Here is a 22,400-nt window from a genome sequence, read left to right as displayed (position 1 = left end):
GCCAGAATGCCTGCGACAGCTTGTTTACTTCCAATCCTGTCGATTGGTCACATCAGTGCATCAAACAAGCCCAAACCTTTGCAATTGAAAACCATTAATAGCAGTGGAAACCTAACAAGAGGGCTGCTGAAGCCTACCAGGGGGGCTTTGCCCCTCCAGACCCCTACAGCGATTCTAACCAACCACACAGGGTGCATACTAAAGTGTACATTAGGTAAAAGCTGCGCCCAAGTAGTATCATGCACTAGAGCACTTGGTAATAACAGGACATTCGGGAGTAATCACACAACCATGATATGGTGAAGGTACCTGTGATCATAAAGCATATACAGTACTTATGTTCATCTGACAGGAGACAGCCATACAGAAATAACAGAAATTAGTAAAATAATGAATAGTGATTAAAACAATATACAGTATATTTCATAAAGTCATAATAATACACAATATGAAGCACAGTAGTGTAACCCCCCAATCTATGAACATTTTTAAAAAAACATTTTTAAAAAGTGCTTTATATACACTAATTGATAAAAAATACAAACAGTTCTGTCAGGAGTTCATTCTGAAACGAATCAAATTTTAGTTGAATGGTTTTACCGGTATAATTTTCTCCTGCGTATTGTGTATGATGGTCTACTGATTTTTTTTTTTTTTTTTTTTTTTAATAAAGCATTTGGAAAGCTTTGGAGTGAGGGAAGTCAGCATGGAAGTGAAAAAGTTATTATATGACAGTATTGTGATACCATCTCTAACATATGGAAGTGAAGCTTGGACGTTGTTGGAGGGACACAAGTAAAGAGTGAGAGCAGTGGAAATGAGTTATTTGAGAGGAGCCTGTGGAGTCACATGGAGAGACAGACTGACAAATGAGGATGTGAGGGAGCATTGTGGATGTGGATGTGGATGTGATGGGAAGCATTAAGAGAAACACATTGAAGTGGTTTGGCCATGTGGAGAGGATGGAGAGTGAGAGACTGATGAGGAGAGTGTATGTGAGTGAAGTGGAGGGGGAGAGAGGGAGGGGAAGGCCAAGGATGAGATGGAGAGATGGAGTGGAGAGGTATATGAGAGAGGGGAGTGTGAATTGGGAGTAGGGCAGTGAAATGGCGGGGGACAGGGTGATGTGGAGGTGATTTGTTTGTGGCCACCCCGTATAAGGGATTAAGGCATCTGGCAATAGATAGATAGACAGATAGAAGGCTTTGGTGGTGGGTTTTGGCGACCATCATTCACTCCCTTGAGATAGGACTGCTTACTTCTTCCTCCATCTTTAGAAATTTTTTTCCCTCAATTTTACCCTCCCTTCTCTCTATTTCTCCCATCTTTTCTGTCACTTTTTGTTACTCTTCTTTCCTTTTCAGGTGGCTTTACATTAAATGACAAGTCAAATGGTTTCTTTTAAGCCAGGAAACCATTTACAACACTGGGTGGTGACTTACAGTTAGAGATGTACTGATGTATCGGTATCGGTGGTATTGGCCCAGTTTTAGAGTATCAGTATCAGAATCAGTAGGCTATCAGCTGATTTTCTGCCGATACAACCAATACTTAAAAGGATTTTAGTGCATAGCATATCACTCACTGGAAGGTATTTTGTTAAATAGAATTTGGATGTTTTATAGGGATGAAAAATAAATTATTGGTAATATCCAATTATTTAGTATCATATTATTTTAAGTACATGGTGCATAGTAATACAGTACATTCTTTGGTAATGAGCCACATCAGCCATCTTGGACATGTATGAGACAGGTTGGTAGCCGCACATAAGCGGCTTATGACCCTGCCACAGCCCACAGACGGCAGGCACCACCCTCCCTTACTATCCGCACACAGTCTTCTGCTTACGTGAGTTGCGGCTTCACAGCTTTTATAATTTTTTCTTATTGATACGTATAGAAAAGAGTAAAGTGATGGTTATTGAGAGAGAAGGTGACTCCCAGTGCAATGTAACAGTGAATGGAGAGAGACTGGAATTGGTGAGAGTTCAAATACCTAGGTACAGTGATAGAAAAGAGAGGAAAATGTGCAAAAGAAATTGAAAGTAGAGTGACTAAAGAAAAGTAGCTGGTGCAATGAAGGCCTTGATAAGAAACAGAGGCTTGAGTGTTGCAGCTGCACGAGACTTACATGAAGGAGTGTTAGTGCCAACTTTAACATATGGATGTGAGACTATGATGTGGCATGAAAATGAAAAGTCAAGGGTAAGAGCAGTGGAGATGGGACTGCTGAGGAATGTATGTGGAGTACAGAGGGTGGATAGGATACGAAATAATGTGATTCGTGACTGCGGAGTGAGGAAGTCGTTGGACACCAGAATTGAAGAGAGTGTACTGAGATGGTATGGTCATGTGGAGAGAATGGATAACAATAGAGTGGTGAAGAAGGTATATCTGAGCGAATTCGAAGGAGGGAGGAGGCGAGGTAGGCCAAGGAGAAGGTGGAGTGATATGGTGGATGAATGTGTGAGGAAGAGAGGTTTGGAAGTCGGTGAGGCTAGGGAACTGACAGGAGACTGAGCTGGCTGGATGAATTTTGTGAGGAGATATGCATGATCAGGGATTTTTTGGCACCCCTTTTTATACGTGGCAGTGTCTGGATTGACTCTGTCGGATACGATATGTGAAGCTACAGAACGTGGTGAATGTTTTTGGCGTATCCGATAGAGCCAGGATTCCAGGGGCTTGAATGATGAGTGAATGGAAGCGTGGCCCATTGGATTGGGCCATTTTGGGCTGTCTGGACATTGCTACTTCTCACCCTGCCCTTGGGTGGGAAAGGAGGTCCGGATGATGATGACGATGATGATACGTATAGTTGTTTAATTTCATTCATATTTTTATTTACAATACTACAGCGTGACAAGTTTCAGTATCGGTATCGGTAATAGTATTGGTATTGGTCCAATTTTGTGGTATCGGCATTGGTATCGGTATTGGTCAAAATTTTGGTATCAGTACATCTTTTAACCCAACAAAATCTTCCACAGGATAATCCTCTGACTTTTAACAATATTCAGCTCAGCCTTGCATTATCTTTAAACATACCTGTGGATTCATTCTCTCAGGATTTATCTTGGAAAAATCATATAACCTCTCTTGTAAAATCTGCATCCAAGAGATTACCATAGGTGTCCTAAGCCAACTCTGTACCTTCTGTACCCCCGCATGGTTGTCGACTTTATGCATGGGTTTTATTCGCCCGTGTAGAGTACAACTCTCACATGTGGGGAGGCTCCCCACGTACAGACTACACCTCTTCTCAACAAGGTGGAGTCAGAGGCTTTTCGTTTCATCATCTCTCCTCCTCATACTGGCTTCCTGCAACCCCTGTCATTTTGTTGCACTGTTGCATTTTTATCTCTTTTCAGTCGCTACTTTCAGCGGTCACTGCTCCTTAGAACTGTCTGCTTGCATCCCTCTGCCACTTAGACGGGTGCTTAGCACCCGTCTAGCAATATACAGTACTGTACTCTCATCCCTTTTCTGTCTGACTCTCTGATGCAAGAGTTAACTGTTACCCCTAGTCCTTCATGTACTGTATGTAACAGGTCATCTCTGAAACTGTCTCCCTCCGTCTGTGTTTTCTACTGCCTATGATCTCGAGTCTTTCAGACACAATGTGTCCAGACATCTCGAAATAACAGATCTTGAATTTGGCTCTCTGTTACAGTAGATGCTCGATTTAATGAACACCGATTTAGTGGAAGCCTGAGGTAATAGAATCATTTTTTTTATGGTATTTTTTCCCAGTTTAAGGGAAAATTTCCCTTAAAGCGAGTATAATTCTGTTAAGGAAATTCCGCATACAGTAATGCATTTGTGGGGGTATTAATATTTGATTCAGACTACTGTGTGCAGCATTAAGAGTTAGCATAATTTTCAAAGTTTGGGTTGCCTTCAAGGATTTAATGGAAGGTACCTCGAAATACCGAAAAGTGTTCCCTTATATTAAGCCCTGGTTATGGAACTTGATTTAGCAGAAAATTCAAGATAATGAAATGGGAGTTGGCTGAATAAGTTTGTTAAATCGAGCATCTACTGTATTTTGTTTTTGTATTTTTCATGGAAGGAACAATTTGCAGGCTTCTGGCTTTTGGTTTCTTCTTCCTTGCATAAGAATATGTACAGTATATATATATATATATATATATATATATATATATATATATATATATATATGTGCATATATATATATATATATATATATATATATATATATATATATATATATATATGTGCATATATATATATATATATATATATATATATATATATATATATATATATGTGCATATATATATATATATATATATATATATATATATATATATATATATATATATATATATATATATATATATATATATATATATATATATATATATATATATATATATTTATTATGAGCCTCTGTGGTACAGTGGTAGAGTGTGCGTTTCGCACGCTGGTGGACGAGGGTTCGCCTCCCGCCAGAGTTGTAAAAACTTTGGGAATCGTTCACTGTGCCACTTGCTACTTTGGCGGACATAAGGGGTGTTGTGGTTGAACCAGTGTCGCATACTAGTATGCTTGCACCCAGTCAGCTTAAGGCAGGCTGATTACACTTGGTTCACAGACTACACACATATCCAAAACCACGACAACACTACAATTACACTTACAAGCACTTCTCACCCTACATACAGTCTCTACCAGACAGCCTAAGCCACTGGGTAGAGATACATTGGCTTGTATCGTCCCTGCTTCGGTAGGGATAGGCCAGTCCTGCAGTGGACCTCAATGGCTGATGATGATGATGATGATGATATATATATTATATATATATATATATATTCATTCAATCATACGTTGCCCCATGAGAGGAGCATAGGAGCCCGGGGCTAGGCAAGTTGGTCCTGACATTTAAGATGAGAGTGATCAGCCTCACTCATCCCTGAGTGGCATTACATGAGCAGTGAACCCCAACCACCCCTTAGATATAAACCTTCACCAGCTCAGTGCGATTATAATTTAATATAAAATAATTTGGTTTTACGCCAGGTATCCCCGAAGGGCTAAGGCGTTGCCCCTGGGTAGATGACTTTTGGACTGGAGCGTGTAGCATTTTATGACCGGATGCCCTTCCTGATGTCTACCAATGACCCTTGGGTGGATTCGATCCTCCGACCTTTCGGTCAAAGCGGAGCGCTGTAACCCACTGAGTCACGGCCTGTAATTACCCACTAAACCAGTGGGCACTAAAATTTGGTTATATGATTACCACCCAGCATAGTAAATGGTTTCCTGGTGTATAGGAAACCATTTGGCTTGTCACTTAATGTAGAGTCACTCACAGGCAGAAGGAAGAGGAAAGAATGAAGGAATGAAAGACAGAAGATGATGGAAGAAAAGAAGGTTGGAGGAGAGGAAAGGGCAGACGCCCGAGAGCAGCATTACATTGAGTGAGTGGATGGTGAGTGCCCCCACCTACCTCATATATATATATATATATATATATATATATATATATATATATATATAATATACAGTATATACAGTATATATAAATATATACAGTATATCTATATATATATATATATATGTATACTGTATATGTATATATACTGTATACACTCAGTCCTCGTAAATCGTGGCAATTTGGGTCTGGACCACTGCCGTGATTTATGAATTCCGTGATTTATGAATACTGTAATAACTCTTATGTGAAAAGTTAATTTGGGTCTGGACTTTGGCCAACCCGTCCCCACAGCACCCTACCTACACCTATCTAGGCACCATCAAACACAAGCATACAAATGTAGGAATATTCAGTGCATGTATTAAATAGAAATAAGCCATGTTAAGGGATCTCACCGTAATCCTATGATGAAATTGCTTAAGTGAATGGAGTGGGGTGGTGTTGGGAAGAACTTAAAACCTCTCAGCACTTGTTCTTCGCAAACTCTTTCGCCAGCTTTGAAAACTTCTCTCCCCTGTCAACATAACGAATTAGCTCCAAACGTTGACTGTACAACAACAGCGGCAGCTTCTTGACACCATACTGCTTAGAGCGCTTCATCGGGGGGTCACGAGGGGCCATGGCAGGTAGGAGGCCGGGGGAAGTTGCACAAAAAAGGCAGATAGCTCTCATACTCCACGGCGACGATCTGTAGTATGTGGACTGGCGGGACAAGAACAACAACAACATGGCGGCATTAGTATGCACACATGCCACCAGGGACGCGTGGTGATTGGTTGTTGGGTCGCGATTTTCAGTTTGAATGCCGTAGTTTACGGTTCTCCTCGGAAAAGGCCCACTTGGGTGCCTAGGTCCGCGATTTTCGTGACTTAACAGTGATTTAAGGTTGCTGGCAGTCTGACGGCTACATAGCCGTGATTTACGAATCCTTGATTTATGAACATGCGATTTACGAGTATTGAGTGTATATACTGTATATCGTTTTCGTTTTTGTTTTTAAAGGCTCCAACATGCTTGCATGTGTCGGCCTTGGTCACCTAATGGCGGCTCTCCACGCTGCACGATCCATTGCAGCCTCCCTGTTCAGTCCTTTAACCCTGAGGTCACACTTAATGACCTCGTCCCATGTCTTTCTCGGTCTACCCCTCATAACCCCGCCCCCAATATTAACACTTCTCACCTTCCTCACCCAATTATCATCCCCCATCCTCTCCACATGTCCAAACCATCTCAATCTACCTCATCTCATCACAACACCAATACACTCCAGTCCCATCCTACCTCTCAACTCTTCCATCATAAACCCAGCCCCTCCAGGCCTTGGACGCAGGGTCGCACTGCACATCCACCTAATCATTGTCATTTCTGTGCGTCTGAGCCGGCGAATATCTTCGTCCTTCACTGCCCAGGTCTCCCTACCATACAGCATTATACTCCTAACACATGCTGCATACAAAGACCCCTTAGCACGTAGGGAGAGTCCTCTCAGTGTCAGGAGAGGCAAGAGCTCCCTGAACTTCTTCCAACCACTTCTCACCCTAGCCACAGAGCTAGCTTCAGCCTCACCTCCAGCACACAACATGTCTCCCAAATAACAAAACTCTTCCACACACTCAAGAGATTCACCAGCAAGTTCAATCTTCTCACGTCTGACAATCTCCACCTGCTCACCCCGACACGCCGTACACATAAAATCAGCATTATCTGACAGTCTACCTCTGATACCACTACATCTCTTATGCACCCATTTATCACACACTCCGCACAAGGTGGAATTACTTCCCACGCCCTTGTGGCAAACTGCACATGGCCACTGTCCCTCGTCTTTGCCAGTACCGCCACCAACCCTAGATATCATCACTTTTGTTTTATCTGCATTTACCCTTAAGCCCTTGTGCCCCATACCATCTCTCCACTTCGTAAACCTTTCCTCCGCCTCCCTTTCGTTCTCTGTAATCAACACCAAATCATCAGCATACCACAACTCCCATGGGAATCTGTTTCTAAAGTCACGTGAAAGGGCTTCAATTACCATGATAAACAACATGGGACTCAAAACTGACCCCTGATGCACACCAACATTCACCGAAAACTCATCACTCAAATCTCCATTCACTTCTACCTGGGTGTGAGCACCCACATACAGTACATAGCCATAACCACCCTAACCAGCCACTCCTCCAAGCCAAGCTTTCTCATTGCCCACTTCACCACCTCTCTAGGGACTCTGTCAAAGGCCTTTTCCAAATCTACAAAAACAAAATAAAGATCCCTTCTCCTACCAATATATTATTCCTGAAGCTGTTGAACAATGAATATAGCATCATTGGTCCCCCCACCTGGCATAAACCCAAACTGCATCTCATCAATATTCACTCTTTCTCTAATCATACCTTCTAAAACTCTCTCCATTACCTTCATTATCTGATCTAAAAGCTTTATACCTCTATAATTTCCTCTTTCCAGGACATCACCCTTCCCGTCATACACATTTACAATTACACTCTTCAGCCATATATATATATATATATGTATATACACTGTATATGGCTAGTGAGGGAGTGATCGCCCTCTACCTACACAGATCAAAAGCCCTCGGGAGCAGGGGGGTGGTTGCTTTCTCAGGCAGAGGAACTCCTTGAGAGTGAAATGGCTGGGAAGCATGCCGGCACGTGACTGGCTACAGCATAGCTGGGTCTTTCGGGTGTGGGCAATCAGGCAAGTTATCTGCCTACTGCGACTGCAACACAATGGCGAGGTGTTCAGGAAGTTAGCCAAAGAAACCTTGATGGACTCTGAAAGAATAATAATGGCCCCCAGTCCCGTGCAGCCCTTAAATGGGCAGGGGGTGCTAAGAATCTCACGGTTGCCTCAATTACAATCTAATTCCTTTGTTAATGCAAAAAATACAATTAAAATTGGTAACTGGAATGTGAGAACGCTAAATCATGATGGTAAAATCGATGAGTTAGTGAAGGTTTTTCAAAATTACGGACTTGATATTTGTGCTCTGACAGAAACTAGATTAACTGGAGTCGATAAGTTGGATTTGGAGGATGGTATACGTTTATTGATATCTGGCTGACAGGACGGAATGCATTATCAGGGAGTAGGATTGTTGCTGGGTTGTAAGGCAAATAAGGCTTTATGTGAGTGGGATCCTATAGATGAGCGATTGTTATACACACGGTTTAAATCAAATCATGGCAACATCAGTCTGTTTGTGTGTTATGCACCTACTAATGATGCACTCGATGAAAGGAAAGACACATTTTATGAAAAGTTGCAAGAAGGAGTAGGAAGGGTACCTAGACATGATGTTTTGATCTGCGTTGGAGACTTTAATGCAGTAATGGGCTGTTCAAATGAGGGATTTGAGGCATGTATGGGTAAGATGGGAGTTGGTAGTAGGATGAGTGAAAACGGAGTGAGGTTTGGAAGCTTCTGTCTAGCAAATGACTTAGTCATCGGGGGCACACTCTTTCAGCATTGCAATATACACAAGACAACTTGGGTGTCGTCGTGTGGAAAATATAAAAATCAGATTGATCACATCGCTATCAGTAGGAGGCATAGAAGTTCTCTGCTAGATGTTCATGTTAAACGGGGAGCGGATATTGGTAGTGACCATCAACTCAGCATTGCAAAAATAAGGTTTAAACTTAAAAATCAGAAGAAGGAAAAATCTGGTGTTGGTAGATACGATATTGTTAAGCTTAGAAGGGAAGGAGAAGAAAAGGAGGAATTCAGATTAGAATGCAGAAATAGGTTTTTGGTGTTGGAAACGTTGGAAGAGGGGAGAGAAGTGTAGATGAGATGTGGGAGGATGTGAACAAAGTTTTGCATGAGACTGCTGAATGTACGATTGGAAGGAGACATAGATTCAGGAGAAAGAAATGGATATCAGAGGAAACGTGGGATATGATAAAAAAGAGAGGTGAGGCTAAATTGAGGAGTGAGATGCAATGCGTTGATGAACGAGAGATTGAATTAGCAAGAGCTGCGTACTGGAGTTTGAATTCAGAAGTAAGAAGGTTAGCTAGGAGAGATAAAAGAAGATGTGTGGATGAAAAGGTTGCAGAGACTGAAATCTTAATAAACAAAAATGATGGACAGAGTCAAAGAATAGCATATGAATCGATTAGAGAACTGAGTGGTAATGCAGGTAAACGCAAGGAAATACCAGTTAGAGACAGGGAAGGAAATTTATTGACAAAAGATGGAGATATTAAAAATAGATGGAAAGAGCATTTTGAGACAGTTCTTAATAGACCAATACCACCAGAAGAGGATATACCGTCTGCTCAGGAAGATTTAAATATAGAAACAGGAGAGTTGAGGCTTGCAGAAGTGGAGAAAGCAGTAAAACAGTTAAAGAATAATAAGGCACCAGGGGAGGATGGTTTATTTCCGTAAATGTTTAAAGTGGAGTGTGATAGATTAATAATGATCTTGACCAAGCTATTCAATAAGATATGGGTGACGGGGTTACTACCATCAGTTTGGAAGAATGGTGTAATTGTTAAAGTTCCGAAGAAGGGAGACCTGAGTGAATGTGGTAATTGGAGGGGAATCTCTTTGTCACCGATAGCTTTGAAAGTTTTCAGTAGAGTGTTGTTAAATAGGTTGGAGCCGGTGGTTGAGGGTATTCTGAGGGATGAACAGGCTGGTTTTAGAAAGGGACGTGGTTGCAATGATCAGATCTTTATAGTTAGGCATTTGATGCAGCAAGTTAATGAAATGAGAGTACCGTTAAGTCTTTGTTTTGTTGATTTTGAAAAGGCTTTTGATAGTGTTTCGAGAGAGACTATGGGGAAGATCATGAGACATTATGGAATACCAGAGGAGTTTGTGAGGGTCATTATGAACATGCATGAGGACACATTTTGTAAAGTGATGGTTGATGGTTGTCTGAGTGATTCGTTTGAAGTCAAGTCCGGAGTAATTCAAGGTGGTGTTCTATCGCCTTTACTATTTATATTGGTCATTGATTACATTATGAAACGCGTTGGAACAGAAACCGGTGCAGGTATACTTTGGGGAGAGAACAGGAAACTTTTGGATTTAGATTATGCAGATGATATAGTTTTGATTTGTGATGGGCCAGAAGAGATGCAGAGAGTGTTGGACTGTTTGGTGAGTGAAGGTCGCAAGGTGGGTTTGGTTATTAATTGTGGAAAAACTGAAATAATCAATATGAATATGGAAAATGCGCAGGAATGTGTAATTGGAGGTATGGTTGTAAAGCAGGTTGATAGGTTTAAATATTTAGGTACTTATTTAGCCAAGGATGGTTCTTTGAACTTTGAATTCAAGGAAAGGTTAAAGAAGGCTAATCAGGCAATGGGAATGCTTAAAAATATTTGGAATAATAACAATTTTTCTGTGCATACAAAAATCAAACTTTATAAGGTAATGGTTAGGAGTATCTTAATTTATGGACACGAGTCTTGGTACAGCACAGTGACTATGGAAAATAAATTCTTGGTGTTTGAAAACAAAGCACTTAGAAGAATATTAGGAGTTAAGTGGTGGGAAAGGATACCAAATAGTAGAATTAGAGAAATAACGGGAGTGCAGCCAGTCGATGAATATGTTAGGTTCTCACGATGGAAGTGGCTAGGACATGTGTATAGGAGACAGGGAATAGTACGAGGTACACCAGGGTGGGTGGCACTTGGTAGGAGAGGTAGAGGAAGGCCAAAAGAGACGTGGGTGAGGACAATGAGACGGGAAGCTGGAGATGAGTGTTGGGGAGATCTTGAGGAGTTAGCACAAGATAGGATGTGGTGGTGTGAGTTCATCGAGGCCCTATGCATCCCCGAGGGTGCCACAGGAAATGATTGATTGATATATATATATATATATATATATATATATATATATATATATATATGACTATATATATAACTATATATATATATATATATATTATAAATATATTTATATCTATATATGTATGTATATATATATGTATGTATGTATATATAAAACCAACCCATACATCAGGGCTATTCAACCACTGTACAGTATTGTGGTCCTTTGATTATCCGACATAATAGACCCAAAGGCATGTCCAGGTAATGGCTCCAACTGGATAATGGACTTTTCCTCTGGCCTCCCTTTGTACATAGCCTGACTTTGAAAACCAGCGTAAAAGGCCCCTACAGTACATTGTACAACGCTAGTTCCCTTTGTTAAACTACTCTTTCTGGTCAAGCAGACCAATAAACCACAGCCAAATAGTTACCATGGTAAAGCAGACCCATCAGCCATAGACAGGCAGTCACCACTGTAGGGCCATGCCCTTCAGTGAAGTGAAAAAAAACATGAAAAACCTGGCTGCACAAGAAAAATGTAGTGGGCACACAAAATATAATGGTAAAGTGGATTAAAGTCATGGTAAAATAGAATTAGATCTTAGTATAGCAGAGTAAACTAGAAAAAATCAACATCAACACTCATGATTCGAACATCCTGCTTCAGTCTTACCCAGGATTTTCCACTTCTTCAGAGTCAGCACTACCCTCTTCCATTTCCCTGGTGGAGGGACCATCATTGCACACCCTAGGAAGAGGCATAGCAAGGCCTGAAGCAGTAGGGAACAACCACAAAAGCCACCACACATGTCATCATAACAGCTGTCTGAGAGGAGCTGTTCACTACACTGTCGCCGTGGGAACTTAGAACGACCGAGGGGGTCTGTAGCAGATGCTGGGTGAACTACCAGTCAGACAGGGCAGCACCACCAGGCAATGCCTGCCTGGCTGGGCAGAAATGTTTGTGCGGCCATAATTTCCACCTGGATACATGCATTTTGTCTGGATAAAATGGAAAAATGTATGAATAATGGTTTTGAACAGCCAGATCACAGTATCTGGATAATGGATTGTCTGGGTAATGGATGTCTGGATAATAGAGGGGTCAGTTCTAGAAGTAGGGGTGAATTTTGAAACTCAGATTGACAAAAGGGCCATACATTATTTTACCTGTATTTTTTCCCCTCTGTCTAAACACATATACTGTACACAGAAAGAAACAAGAAATTCATAATTATGTGTGTTTACATTTTCCATTAAATACGGTAATAATATGCAAAACTTTGTGTTTTATGCTTATTTATTCACGTTCTTCTGAATCAGTCAAAGGACCAAACATAAGTGGCTCAAGGGCCAGATTTGGCCCGCGGGTCACCAGTTGAATAGCCTTGCCATACATGTTCCCTATGTTTTGACAAGGGGGTTGGTGGAGGGTCAGTTCCCCTCCCCATAAAACACTAACTCAAACACAAATGGCCACCCCTTATGGGATTATGGCATCTCACTAAAGAAAGAAAGAAGAAAATTTTGACTGCACTACTGTCACTTTTCCCCCACTGATATAATTTTTATATTAAATAATGGATGATTGTTTTGTTTGTGTACAAAAAGTGCCAGGTTTAAAGAATTTACTAGCACTTAAAACCATGAAATAACATGATTATCATTTCATAGGAAGTATAACATCAAAACATGGGGGAGAGATAGTAGTAGAATGGATGTGGAAGATGTGCAGATTGGCCTGGGAGGAAGGTAAAGTCCCGGAGGATTGGAAGTCAGGTGTAATTATTTCCCTGTACAAACAAAAAGGGAAAAAAGAAGTGTGTGGTAATCATAGGGGCATTTGTCTTCATAGTGTAATAAGAAAAGTATATGATAGGATACTTATTGACAGAGTTAGGGAAAAACAGAGGAATTAGTTGGAGAAGAACTGGGAGGTTTTAGGAAGGGAAGAGGTTGTGTAGATCAGATATTCATTCTTAAGTCATTAGTGGAAAAGTTTCTAGAGAAGGGAAAGAAATTGTATGCGCCCTTCATGGATTTGGAGAAAGCATATGACAGGGTGGATAGACAGGAAATGTGGAAAGTATTAAGAATTAATGGAATAAATGGGAAGTTGTTGATTGCCATGAAGGGTATTTATGAGGTTACTGAGGCTGCAGTGTGTGTGGACAGTGAACTGAGTGGATTTTTCTGTTTGAAGGTTGGGTTGAAACAGGGGTGTGTCATGTCTCCATAGTTGTTCAGTCTGTATATGGTTGGGGTTGTACAAGAGATACAAGGTAGGGCAGTGGGTGTTGGAGCAGCCCTAATGAGAGAAGGCAGTGTTTGGAAACTCCTGAATTCTTGTTTGCAGATGAAACTGTGTTGTTAAGTGAGGACAAAAGGGAGCTGCAAGGCTTGATGAAAGAGTTTGGGAGTGTGTGTACGAAACAGAATCTGAAAGTGAATGTAGGGAAGAGTCTTTGAGAGAAATGAAGTCAGTGAAAGTACAGTGAGGTTGGATGAGGAGGAAATGGAAAATGTGAGTGCATTTAAGTACAGTACCTGGGTAGTGTGATGAGTGAGGATGGAAGAGTAGAGGGTGAAGTGCTTGAAAGGGTACAGCAAGGAAGAAAGGTTGCTGGTTCCTTGAAAGCAGTGATAAGAAACAGGCAAGTGAGCATGGAAGTGAAAAAGTTACTGCATGACAGTATTGTGATACCAACTCTTAATGTATGGAAGTGAAGCTTGGACCTTGTTGGAGGGAAACATGTCAAGAGTGCGAGCAGTGGAAATGAGTTATTTCAGAGGAGCATGTGGAGTCACATGGAGAGACAGAGTGACAAATGAGGAAGTGACGGAGCGTTGTACTGTGAATGTGGATGTGATAGAAAGTGTTAGGAGAAACACATTGAGGTGGTTTGGCCACGTGGAGAGGATGGAGAGCAAGAGACTGATGAGGAGAGTGTATGTGAGTGAGATAGAGGGGGGAAGAGGCCAAGGATGAGATGAAGGGATGGAGTGGACAGGTATATGAGGGGAGGGGGGTGAGCTGGGAGCAGGGCAGTGAAATGGTGGTGGACAGGGTGACCTGGAGACAATTTGTTTGTGGCCACCCCTTATGAGATTAAGGCATCTTGCAATAGATAGATTGATAGAACAGTAGCTTCTCTTAAACACTGTACTGTAGTTATCTATCAGAGTACCCCCAGCAGGATCATAGTTTTCTCTTTAGAAAAGAAAAATTTTGTATTGCTTCATAGAAATGATTGCACAGAGCTAGGTTGCACCATAGATATGGATAATTAGGTACTCTAGCTGCTGAATAAAAAAGGTAAGCGAAGCAAAAGGACACTCTCTTAGTTCTCTAGGCTCTTCAGGACATAATGTTGAGGGTCATCGTTACAGTAGCTACATCTGCTACACAATTAATACATTTCTGCTAGATACTTGATAGTATCTAACTTAATAAGATTTCAGATTGATGCTCAGGTTCACTGAACTGTGGAGCCTAGGAACTCATTAAACAGTTCATTATTCTTTCTCGTACAGAGAAAATGAAGGTGCTTTCCACTCAAGTAAAGGCAGTACAGTATCAGACAGTATAGTATTGGCTTGGAGCCAAAAGATGTGGCTATCATGGTGAGCCAAGGTTTGTGGTAGGCTCAGTTTCTGTAGTATTGTACTGTAACTTATGGGATTTTGGTACAAATTTAAACTAGCCTGTCTTAAGTGAGGTTATATTAGAGTTGGATAATAAATCAGTATAGCTTTGTGTTGGGTGTCTGTTATGTTGCTGTACTGGTTACCTGTCTTTTCACTGTGTACAGTGGTCTCAGTTTTTAGAGAGTGTAACAATACAGGGAGTCTCATTCATTATTCCTCATAATAAAAAAGTGGCTCTGTGCAACAGTGTTAAGGAAGTGAAATTTGTAAGGGATGATTTAAGCTTTGAGATGGAGCCATTTTGAAAGCAAGCCATTAAATAATGAATGAATGAATGAATGTGTGACCAATTTTTCTGGGGACTTTGTTGAAAGTACTCTTACTGGTACAGTACTTTTGGACTTTACTGTTCCCATTGCTGGATCCTTTCCACATTGTGTAAGTGTGAAAGAGGGTTAAGGTGATGATGATGATGATGATGATGATGATGAACAACATACAACACATTCAGTATACAGTATCTGTGTCTTCCTCCAGGGGAGCCACCCGAAAGATGTGGAGATCACCGATGAACACCCCAAGACCCTTTTACTCCAGAAGCATGCTGACTATATCCTCGGTTACAGTAAAAAGAAAGAAGATTATGTAAGTACTTCAGCTTTTTTTTTTACATTTGTGCATTTTCCTAGCCACAGCTTATTCTTTCTTGCTTAATTGTATACATGTTTTAATATATCAGTATTGTTTTGCAGATTTTTTGAATGGCCTATTGTAACCCTCAAACAACAGCTTATGTCTCATGGATTTTACTTTGCCCTGTAACCTCAGAACTGAACTCCCATGAGAGATGTTGTGTGTTGATGACTTGGTGTTGATCGCAGAGAATGAAAAGGAAGTGGGGGAGAGTTAGGAAATGGAGACATGGAATGGAGCACAAGGGTTTGAGAATAAATGTGGGTAAAACAAAACTGATGATATCAAGGGCTGGTGGCAGTACCACCAAAGCAGAGGGAATGTGTCCATGTGCAGTTTGCCACAAGGATGTGGGAAGTAACTCCATCATGTGCAGTGTTTGTCAAAAGTTAGGACATAAGAGATGTAGTGGTATAAGAGGTAGGCTGTTAAATAATGGTGATTTTGTGTGTGCAGTGAGTCAGGGAGAACATGTAGAGATGGACAGATGTGAACGGATTAATCTTGCTGGAGACTCTAATGAGTGTGTAGAGGAGTTTTGGTATTTGGGTGACGTGTTATGTGCTGGATGTGTGGAAAGGGTAAGGAGTGGTTGGAGGATGTTCAGGGTGCTGTTGCCTCTCCTGACATTGAGAGGGCTCTCCCTCCATGCTGAGGGATCCTTGTGTGTGGCATGTATTAGGAGTCAAATGTTGTATGGTTGTGAAGCATGGGTAGTAAAGGAAGAGGATATTTATATGCTCAAACATACAGAAATTACAGTAGATGGATGTGTAGGGCTTCCTTGAATGCAAGACCTTGGGGGGCTAAGAATGCGATTGAGGAGTTCAGAGGAAGGATGGGTCCTGAATGCATGGATGTTGTGAAGAGGAGAGGTAGTAGTAATAGTAGTAGTTGTTCCCTAGGCAGTCTGGCCGAACAATCCTGAGTCCCTAAGGAAGGCCACGGCTGAGACCGAACTTTTCCACAGAACTCTCAAGGAGTGTATGTTTTATTGTTGGCACAGGGTATTGTGTGCAATGCAGTCTTCCATAATGTGCTTAATAGTATGGGGTGCTGTTTTGCATCCTGGACAGGCATCAGCGATGGAGTCATCCAGCCTCTTCTGATAACTCAAGAGGGCTGGATGATGCCCACATCTCAGCCTGGCCAGGTGGACCCTATCCTCACAAGAGAGGTAGGATTCAAAAGGGTGGATATCAGGAGGCCATGCATGCAACAGTGTGTTGTCTTTGAGTGACTGAATGGAGCAGCGAGTGATTTGAGCATGGATATGTTTCGGGAAGCTAGTTTGAAGTGGGCGATGGGGGAAACATGATAGTATTTGTGTATGATTGTGTGATATCGTGTGCTCAGTGTTGTTTTGGTGTTCCTTGGTGTGTGTGGATGTGCTGCCATGTAGTGTAATGTTTGGTCTGGGTTTGTGAAAGCTGCGGCAAGAATTTATGTGCCTCTCTTGTCTAGATAATCCTTGACTTTGAGGGCTTTGGTTTCTTGGTGTAGGTGGTCTGTAGGTGTAGTAACTGTGCAGCCTGTGATTATTTTTAGGGCCTTGTTCTGTATGGCCTGTAGAGTGTTGTAGTGTGTTTTATTGAGGTTAGAAGCCCAAGCAGGTCTTGCATAATTCATCACTGAACATATATATTGTTTGTATCATGTAGTGGTGGTTTCTTTGTTGTGTTTGTATGGTCAAGTATCCTTAGGGCATTGAGTTGTGGTGTTAATTTATGTTTAATGTTTGTGATGTGTTGTTTAAATGACATTGATGTATGTTACACCAAGGTTTGTGTGTGTGTGTGTGTGTGTGTGTGTGTGTGTTGGTGGGTAGTAGGGGAGTATTGATTATGGTGAGGTGTGGAATGTGACTATGTTCTGCTGTCCATTTTGTGAGAAGGGTCACTGTAGATTTGGCTGGGGCTATTGTGAGTCCATTTTTGGTGAACCATTCGTGTGGTGTGTTCAGGTAAGGTTGGAGGATTTGTGCGGCTTTGTTTGCATTTTGGTGTGTATGTTTATGTGTTATGTTGTCTGCATAGGAATCTATGTGTATTTGTGGTGTGTGGGGTGTGGATATGTCGTGCATGTATAGGTTAAAGAGTGTAGGGGACAAAACAGATCTTTGGGGATGCTGTTAGTGAAGATTCTGATATTCAGTGACTGACCCGCAAATGTTACATGTGCACATCTGCCTGCTAAATAGTTTGCCAGCCATCTTTTTGTGTTATTGTGCATGTTTTGTGTTGAATATTTTGTTTGTGAGGCTGTGGCAGGGGATGGCATCAAAAGCTTCGATAATGTCTAGTGTGACTAGGAGTGTTCTGTGTGGTGGCTTAGCTGAACTGATACCATCAAAAACTCATTGTGTAAGGTCTGTAAGAAGAGTGTTTGTGGAGTGTAGTGGCATAAAACCATGTTGTGATGGGGCTAGGGGGATGTGAGATGTAACTAATTGTAATACCAGTTGCTCGGTGACTGGAGGGGGTGCAGAGGAGTGCGATGGTGCGATGTGAGGAAGGTAATGTGTAGTCTTTATTCGGTTTGAGGGTACTGTAGTGATGAGAGTACCATGCTTCCAGATGTTGGGTATTATGTTGTTTGAGTAGCTGTAGTTTGATATGTTGGTGAGTGCTTGTATGCCTTGTGGTCCAAGATGTTTGAGGAGTATGTTGCATATGTCGTCTGGGCCACAGGCAGATGAGTGCTTAAGGTTGCAAATGGTGTGCTTCGTCTGGTTGTAAGTGAAGGGTGCGAAGTCTGGGTCTGTGGGGAACTGGCTTTTGCATTGGATGACACGTCGGTCGTCGCAGCAGGGTTTTAGATGGCTGAGGAAAGGTAGATTGTGTGGTTTGGGCATGTTATGAGGATGGAGAATGACACTTGAGTGCAGAAGGTGAGAGGTGGGAACGTCAAGGGTAGCCTTGCGAGAGGCATGCCAGAAAAGACCTGGGATGAAAAATCATAGATTTTTTTTTTTTTTTTATGCGAGGAAAGGAACCAAAGGCTATGAGCCCGCAAAACAGTTCCTTCTAAGAAAAAAAACAAAAACAATACAAAAGAGAGCCAAATTCAAGATTTGTTCATTTCAAGATGCCTGGACACTGCGTTTGAAAGACTGGAGATCATAGGAAGTAGGAAATACAGACAGAGGGAGACAGTTCCAGAGTTGACCTGTTGCATAAATGAAGGATTGGGAGTAACAGTTAACTCCTGCATTAGAGAGTTGGTCAGAAAAGAGATGAGAGTTTATTGCTAGACGGGTGCTACCACCCGTCGTAGAGGTGGAGGGATGCAAGCTGACAGTTCAGAGTAGCAATGACCATGGAAGTAGCAATAGAAAAGAGATAAGGATACAACAGTGTGGCGAAGAGACAGAGGTTGAAGGGAGCCAGTAAGAGGAGCAGAGTTAATGAGATGAAATGCATTTGACTCCACCCTATTAAGAAGAGCTGTATGTGGGGAGCCTCCCCACACATGGGAGTTGTACTCCATACAGGGGCGAATAAATCCCGTGTATAAAATCAACAACTTTGCAGGGGTAAAGAAGGTATGGAGTCGGCTTAGCACGCCTAATCTCTTGGAAGCAGATTTTACAAGAGATGTAATATGATCTTTCCAAGATAAATCCCGAGTGAATGAAACTCCAGGGATGTTCAAGGATGATGCTGGATTGAGCTGGATACTATTAAATTTTAGTGGGTACTCCTGTGGAAGATTGTGTTGGGTTGATAGGTGTTAAAACTGAGTCTTTGATGCATGAGAAACAACAAGATTATTTTTACTCCAGTCACAGATGCAAGCCAGGTCAGACATTAGGAGTGCCATAGCCTCATCCCCTGTTTGTTGAAGTAAGTGCTGGGATGAACGTTGCGGGAACCGAATGGAAAGGTGAAGGGTGGAATCATCAGCATACGAGTGGATAGGGTTAGATGTACAGCTTAGATGATCATTGATGCATAAAAGGAAGAGAGTTGGTGATAGGACAGAGCCCTGAGGAACACCACTGTTAATAGACCTGGGAGAAGAATGATGGCCATCTACAACAGCGGCTATAGAATGACCAGAAAGGAAGCTGTAGATGAAGACACAGATAGAAGGATAGAAACCGTAAGAAGGTAGTTTGGAAATTAAAGATTTGTGCCAGACTCGATCAAAAGCCTTTGAGGTGTCAAGTGCAATGGCAAAGCTTTCGCCAAAGTCCCGAAAGGAGGATGACCAGGAGTCTGAAAGGTAGGTGAGAAGATCGCCAGTGGAGCGTCCCTGACGGAACCCATACCGACGATCAGAAAGAAGGTTGTGATAAGAAAGATTCTTTAAAATGTTTCTGTTAAGAATACAGGTAGAATAAAAAAACTTCTGAGACACAGGATGTTAAAGCAATTGGATGATAGTTAGAGGGTTGGGAATGGTCACCCTTCTTTGGGACTGGCTGAATGAGGGCAAACTTCCAATAACAAGGAAAGGTACAGGTTGAAAGACAAAGGTGAAAGAGTTTACCTAGGCAGGGTGTAAGCACAGAAGCACAGTTCTTGAGGACAACAGGAGGGACTCCATTAGGCCCATATGCCTTGTTAGTACTGAGGCCAGTGATGACGGAAAATACATCAGGTGAAGAAATTTTAATGTCAGCCATGAGGAAGTCAGAGGGGGGAAATGATGGAGGAACAGCACCGGAATCATCTAAGGTGGAATTCGAGGAGAAAGTCTGAGCAAAGAGATCTGCTTTATCAGTAAAAGAAATAGCTACAGAGCCATCAGAGTAGAAAAGAGGAGAGAAGGATGATGAGGTAAAGTTGTAAGAAAGGTTTTTGGCAAGGTGCCAGAAGGAGCAGGAAGAATTCGAGTTTGAGAGTTGAGAGCATTTAGTGTGGATGAAATTATTTTTAGCAGAGCGGAGAACAGACTTAGCTCAATTCCGGGCAGAAACATAAAAAAGATGTGATTCAGGAGTGGGTTGGCACTGGTACCTTTTATAGGCCTCTCCTTGTTGCGGACAGCATTAGAACAAGCGCGATTAAACCAAGGCTTTCTTGCATTACGCAAAAGATATGAGAAAGGAATGTATGCTTCCATGCCCGAGAGAATACCTCCATTATGTGCAGGCAAACTCAGATGGCTCCTGGCCATGGAAGCAATAATCATTCCATGGAAAATCAAGGAAGTACTGCCTGAAGGCCTCCCAATCTACAGCTCCAAAGTGCCACAGTTGCCGTTTCTGTGAAGGGTCCACAGGCTGTACTGGAGCACTAGGACAGGTTAAGGTAATAATGTTGTGATCGGAGGAGCCCAACTGAGAGAAAAGATTAACAGTGTAAGCAGAAGGATTAGTTGTAAGGAAGAGGTCAAGTATGTTGGAGCTCTCTCCAAGGCGGTCAGGGATACGGGTAGGTTGCTGTACAAGCTGCTGTAGGTCATTAAGGCGATGTAGGCTTGTTCACCAGGTGGATCAGTGAAAGGAGAGGAGTGCCAAAGTTGGTGGTGAACATTGAAATCTCCTAGAATGGAGATTTCAGAGAAAGGAAAAATGGATAGAATGTGTTCCATCGTAGAAGTAAGATAGTCAAAGAATTTTTGATGGTCATTAGAATTAGGGGATAAGTAAACAGCACAGATATATTTAGTCAGAGAATGACAGGAAAGCCGATGCCAGAGTGTAGAGAATTCAGAAGAATCAAGTTCAGGAACACGAGAGCAAGATAAGTCGTTGCGCACATATACACTACAGCCACCTTTGGCTTTGAAATGAGTATAGAGAAAGTAGGAGTATACAGAAAAGGGTTTGCTTTCAGTTGCCTCAGACAGCTGAGTCTCGGTTAAAAAGAGAAGGTGAGGTTTAGAAGAGGAGAGGTGATGTTCAACAGAGAGAAAGTTAGAGGAAAGCCCATGAATGTTGCAGAAATGAAGAAGTGAGTCAGACAGTGGTTCCAGGCAACTCATAGAGTCGTCACCGGGAGAGGGGCGGATGGTAGGGGCATTTGTGGTCCCCCTTCCTGGGGACTCCGAGGGAAGTTCTAAATGCTCCATTTTTCTTTTAATTTTGAAAAGGAAGTGTAGAGTTCAAGTAAGATGGAGGAATAGAGGAAGAGAAAGACGAGAGGAAGGAGTAGTTGCAAGGAGAGTGGAAAGGTTACAAGAGGATGAGAAAAAGGCAGAGTATAAGAGAGAAGTGGAGGAAAGATTGGGCAAATATGAATTGGAGCAGATGGGAAACGTGGAAGGTGTGTGTAGCATATTTACAGAAGAAATATGTGCAGCATGTGATGTGGTGTGTGGAAGGAAGAGAAGACGGAGGGGGGTGCAAGGAACAGCGTGGTGGACTGAAGAGGTGAAACAGGCTGTGGCACAAAAGAAGAAAGCATACAATGAATGGATGAGAAATAGGGGCGTGGAAGAAGTTGAGAGGCGGAAGAGGGAGTTATATGTAGAAAGAAAGAGAAAGGTGAAAAGATTAGTAAGAGAGAGTAAGAAGAGAGTGGATGAGGAATTTGGAAGGAATTTGAGTGTAAAGTGGAGGGACTGTAAGAAAATGTTCTGGAGAGAGGTGAAAAGAGTAAGACAGGGTGGAAGTGAAGTTAGCAGGGGAGTGAAAGTTAAAAATGGTAGATTACTAGTGGAGAAGGGAGAAAAAGTGAGCAGATGGAGAGAACACTTTAAGGAATTGTTGAATGTAGAGGATGGAAGTAATGCGAGTATAAGTGGCTGGGGAATTGCTGGGAGAAGGAGGGAGGTGAGAAGACAGGAAGAAATCAGTAGGATAGAAGTTGTGGAAGCAATGAAGAA

General features: G+C 41.9%; 1 protein-coding gene across 1 annotated transcript in view; it reads left to right on the top strand.

Moving 5' to 3' along the window:
* The window catches only part of RabGGTb (geranylgeranyl transferase type-2 subunit beta), an 88,919-nt gene that overhangs the window by 11,099 nt on the left and 55,420 nt on the right, over nucleotides 1–22,400 (top strand). The window contains exon 2 of the mRNA XM_080284938.1: nucleotides 15,468–15,575. Within this exon, the coding sequence (XP_080141064.1) occupies nucleotides 15,468–15,575 (108 nt within the window). The remainder of the gene's footprint in view (nucleotides 1–15,467; nucleotides 15,576–22,400) is intronic.

This window comes from Coenobita brevimanus, chromosome 103, assembly GCF_032717465.1.
Source record: "Coenobita brevimanus isolate Jiangsu-jjx chromosome 103, ASM3271746v2, whole genome shotgun sequence".
NCBI classification, from domain to species: Eukaryota; Metazoa; Arthropoda; class Malacostraca; order Decapoda; family Coenobitidae; genus Coenobita; species Coenobita brevimanus.
This window is presented reverse-complemented; position numbering and strand designations above follow the sequence as displayed.